The 5,198-nt window shown below is 48.5% G+C and overlaps 1 protein-coding gene across 1 annotated transcript; it reads left to right on the plus strand.

Annotated features, from left to right (window-relative positions):
- Positions 1-1,229: 1,229 nt before the first annotated feature.
- Positions 1,230-2,225, plus strand: LOC128945939 (neuropeptides B/W receptor type 2-like). Its single transcript, XM_054289851.1, has one exon. It carries the CDS (start codon positions 1,230-1,232, stop codon positions 2,223-2,225), a length of 996 nt encoding a protein of 331 aa, XP_054145826.1.
- Positions 2,226-5,198: the final 2,973 nt, after the last annotated feature.

The raw sequence follows: 5,198 nt of genomic DNA on the forward strand, positions 1-5,198 counted from the left end.
AGAGACCCTCCTCCAGCTCGGATCAGAGGGAATAGGCTCACCAGTGAGAGCAGCAGGTGCTGGAGGAGGCAGAGGAGCCGCTTCCCAGGTAAGGGACACTTCACTCCCCATCCCCAGCGCCGGCAGGCCAGCTCACTTTATTGCTGTGCGACAACAAAAGGCAGGAGAAGTGAGGCACTTCTCTCTGCAGAGCCTGGGACCGGTTGTCAAGCCTTTGATCTTCACGGTGGAGGGGGGTAGGGGTCGGTTTTTTGTTCATTCCCTGTGGAGGAATTCTTGGAAGTATGGGTCAGGCAATAGTGATGGATGTGGTGACTGCTACAGGTGAGATGATTCCTGCTGTGTCTCTTTCAGGGTACTTTTCTCTCTCTTCCCCGATTAATCCTGAACTTCTGAGATGTACAGCTTTGTCTATCTGTGCCAAATTTGGGGGGCTGCCAGTTGTTCGTACTGGGGATGGTTTTCAGAGTGAGTAAGTTCATAACGCACCCTTGCTTAAAGGTGTACTTTGATTGCAGGGAAATCCCCTTTAAATGTTAATTTCAGAAATACTCCCTGAACTATTTTTCCCCCTCCTTCTTTTGCTAGGGGACCCTGGGAGTGGGGAGTAGCAGTGTCAGAAACTTCTTCATTGTTTGTGAAATCGCTGTCCATGAAGAGCCTGAACTCCACACAAAGGCAGGCGCTAATTACCACTGGAACGCTTCTGCTCCAGCACGGAAAGCAAGAGCTGCGCCAGAGAAACTGCAGCCATCCCTCCAGTCCTCCAAGGGCTGTGAACAGCCAGCCAGGCACGAAATTCCCCCTTCTGCCTCCTTGTTCCTGCCAGCCCCAAAAGAACTGTCACTTTAGACAGCTGAATGAGAGCCGCTCAACTCCCCCAGCAAAGAAAAGCCAAAGCTCACCGGAATGCTCTCAGAAAGAAGAGTTCCTTGACTTCTTTAGAAAGACATTATTCTCTTGTTTTCTTGGTTCATGGAGCCTTATGTCTTCCAAACATTTTCTTCTCCCATCGCCACTTCAAAATCTAACTTCTCCAACGGGGGGGAGAGGTAAGTTAGGTGGTCCAAGAAGCCTCACAACTCACCTTTGAAAATAAGCTGCATCTAAATGAGGTAACAGCTGCTTCTCACAGGAGGGGGAAAATATCCCAACCAAGCAAAAAACCTCTCACTTCTGGGCTAGTGAGGCTTTCAGTGGTATCTGGAGGCGGTCTGTGGTCAATAGGCATGGGAAACATCTTTTGGGATGATCTGAACAGCTCCTGCAGCAACGCAGGCAACAGCTGCTACCTGGAAAACAGCATGAGGTTCAACTTCACCCTCCAAGAGCAGGCAGCTGATTTCTACATTGTCCTGCCCGTGATCTACTCTGTGATCTGTGCGGTGGGGCTCACGGGCAACACTGCTGTCATCTATGTGATCCTCAAGGCCCCCAAGATGAAGACTGTGACCAACATGTTCATCCTGAACCTCGCTATCGCTGATGACTTGTTCACCCTTGTCTTGCCCATCAATATTGCAGAGCACCTCCTCCGCTACTGGCCCTTTGGAAAAATCCTCTGCAAGGTCATCTTGTCCATAGATCACTACAATATCTTCTCCAGCATTTATTTCCTGACAGTGATGAGCATAGACAGGTACCTGGTGGTGCTGGCTACGGTCAGGTCCAAGAGGATGCCCCACCGCACGTACCGAGCAGCCAGGATTGTCAGCCTGTGCATCTGGATCCTGGTCACCATCATAGTCCTCCCTTTCATCATCTTTGCCAATGTCTACACTGACGACCTGGAGATCAAGAGTTGTGGTCTCAATTTCCCCAAGCCGGAGAGGTTTTGGTTCAAAGCCAGCAGGATCTACACCCTCATCCTTGGCTTTGCCATTCCAGTATCCACCATCTGCATCCTCTACACCATGATGCTCTACAAGCTGAGGAGCATGCACCTGAACTCCAATGCCAGAGCCCTGGACAAAGCCAAGAAGAAAGTCACCATCATGGTCTTCATAGTCCTGGCTGTGTTCCTCTTCTGTTGGACCCCTTTCCACCTGGCTACCATCGTGGCTTTGACCACTGACTTACCCCAGACCTCCATGGTCATTGGGATATCCTACTTCATCACCAGCCTAAGCTATGCCAATTCATGCTTGAATCCTTTCTTGTACGCTTTCCTGGATGACAGTTTTCGGAAAAGTTTCCGGAAGCTGCTGGAATACAGAACTTCTTGAACAGGGGCCTGGGGCTGGCAGGTCCCTGCCCTTCCAGGGTTTTTCAGGAGAAACTTTGCAGACTGGAGGAGTGGCCAATGAATGCACAAAATCCTTTCTTTGGTTTATATGTAATGTGTGGTCTATTTGTAACCCTCATCAGCAACAGGGTTTGTCCTGCCCACTTGCAACTCTTGTATTTCCCCTCTTTGCTCCCACCAACTTGCATTTCTAGACCCTGATTTTAATTTCACCCTCTGAATTACTAAGGCCAGAACATTTCCTTTTCAGGGGTGTGCTTCTGCCACAGAGTGGTCCTTTATTGCCATCTGCTGTACAGCACGGACAGGCTGGAGACCAATTTCCAGAAGAGTGCAAAGCTCAGTTCTTTATCACTGAGTTATTAGGGAGGATTGTTTAATGGAGCAGAGCTAATGAGCACTTTCAATGAAACATATGTAAAAGAGAGGATGAGTATTTAGAAGAGAAAAGAAACTATTTTCAATGTTCGTGTATGTTCCTGTGTGTTATGGCTTTCTTTTGATTTTGAAGGATTGTCCATCTTCCACCCCACCACAAATTTCCTCTTTTCTGACTTGTTAAATTTAGACCAAAAGGAAGATTTGAGTCTCAAAAATGGTGCCAAACAGCACACCATACAAATACTATAACAACTGTGAGAACTTGTGTTAGAAATAATTTTGAACTAGTTGTCCCTGTAAAGTGTCAAATCCATATTTATTTAAGAGTGAGTAATGAAATAAACCTCATGGGGGAATAAAGAGACTGGTCCTTCTTTCACAAGAGAAAATTTATGCTACTTGTGCCATATCTTTGCTATATATATTGCATTTTGCCTATTATAAAATAAACACAGCAGGTTTGTAACAAAATTAAGGTGGTTTGTAAGCCATAAGTAAGACTGTAGTGAGCACTGCAGATATAAAGTTTCTTCTTTCACAGATAAATAGTCAGAATACTTGAACAAAAGTATTGGAACAAAAGGACTTGACTGGAAGAGTCTGGAGATCAGAAACTCCATATAGAAAGCTTGGAAAACTCATTCTCACACCCTTTAGCCCTGCTAGTAGTGAAGTTTGTATCTTACTGCTGTTAGGAAGGCTGTCATAGCTAAAATATTTCTTTTAAGCTTTCCTCCGACCCCAGGCACCAAGCTTGGCTCTTACCTGTCCGAATTCCCCCAGGAAAAGGCAGTACACGGAACATAAAAGGAAAGGAGGCTGCAGTTCTCAGCTTAAATGGGCTCCCAGAGCCATGGGTGGGTGTGGGTGGAGACCCCAGGTGAGACTGCTCGGGGAAATTCAGTGCCCTGAGCACCCCAACACCCAAACTGACAACCCTCGATACCTCGGGATTCCAATTTAATTGATGGAAAGCTAAAAACAGATGTGTGTACACAAGATCACTCTGTTACCTTCTCCATATTAAAGGTGCTAGCTGTGGTAGAACAATGAAGGAGAACACATTCTTCCAGGCAAACCTTCTCCAGGAATTTTGCTTTGGCGTGGTTGCCACCTGCTGGCAATGGGTTTCCTGGGTGGAAAAACCTCTCTGTGTGAGAAAACTGACTCAAATTATGTCACCTCTCACACAAGCTGCCCAATCAGCTGAAACATCGCTGTTCACTGGCACTGGGGCTCTAGGAAAGGCAATATATTTTATTAAGTAGAAAAACTACTGTATTTTTTTGCATGGAAAGGAGCTTTTCAGTGTGAGTTAACCACTTCAGACATGACAATGATATAGCTGGAGTTTTTTCCATTAAATGGAAAAAATGATATGATAGTCACAGTCACAGCATGGCTCAAGCAGAGTTAAATTTCCCAGCACTGTGTCCACTCGGGTTTGAATGTCTCTGAGGATGGAGATGCTACAGTGGACAACCTGTTCCTGTACTTCACCACCTGAACAGTGAATTTCCTTCCTGTGATTTAATGGAACTTTCCATGTTTCAGTTCGTGTCTCCTGTCACTGGATATCACTGAGAAGAGTCTGGTTCCCTCCTCTCTGAACCCTCCACGGGCATTTCCAGACGTTTCTTGCATCCCCTGCCCCTTCCCTTTCTGAGCACGGGCAGCCTCATCTCAGCATCTCCCTATGGCAGCATCCTGCTGCATCCGCGATTTTCTCCATGCCAAACACCCGACAGGAGCCTTGGCCGCTCGTGCGGGCGCCAGGCTCCCGGGGGAGAAGGATTTGGGCTGTCCAGGTGCCCTCCCGAGCCCAGGGGACGCTGCAGCTCTCGCGGAGCCCCGGTGCGGTTCAGCCCGGCGGCACTAAGCGGCACTCGCTGCTTTCAGCTCAGCATCGCTGCATCCCCCCCATCGCAGCATCTTCAGCCTCACACACAGCCTGGCACTCTGTTCCTGCGGGGAAACAGCACATTCGGGCTTCCTGCGCCTGGGCAGACCCTCGGAGCACAGCATCAGAAGCCAGGCTGCTTTGGCTCCTTCTGGGAGAGCAGAAAACACCTCCAGGGAGATGCTTGCCCACTCCCAGCACAAGATTTCCCCAGGGAAACCCCCACGCCAGCTCATTCCTTTGAATTTCCTCCCACTGCTGGGGCTGGCTTGTCACACCAGCCCACATCGGCTGCATCCTGAACACTGGAAGCAGGAAAACAAACCCCATTAGCGATTCACTGCATAAATCCCTTCCTAAAGCAAGCACCCTGTCTGGGGTCTGCAGGGAGGCTGAATTAGGAACCCAGGGTTTCCTCCTCCTCCTAACCCCTTCCCAGCCATGCACAGAGTCAGCTCAGCCTCAAAGCTGGGTGGATTTCCTTCTGGAACAGTGTGTGCTGCATTAATGGGTGCAAAGGTGCGGGGCAGCCACCGGGAATTAGGGTTTATATTCCCATTTTTAGGAATTAGGGCTCATATTCCCACTTTTAGGAATTAGGGCTCATATTCCCACCACAGGCTTTCCATGCAGGCATCTCAGCTAGGGTGGGGGATCAGAAGCTGTTGTTGC

This window comes from Melozone crissalis, unplaced genomic scaffold (genome assembly GCF_028551555.1).
Source record: "Melozone crissalis strain CALT ecotype California unplaced genomic scaffold, PUWL_Pcris_2 ptg000068l_1, whole genome shotgun sequence".
NCBI lineage: Eukaryota > Metazoa > Chordata > Aves > Passeriformes > Passerellidae > Melozone > Melozone crissalis.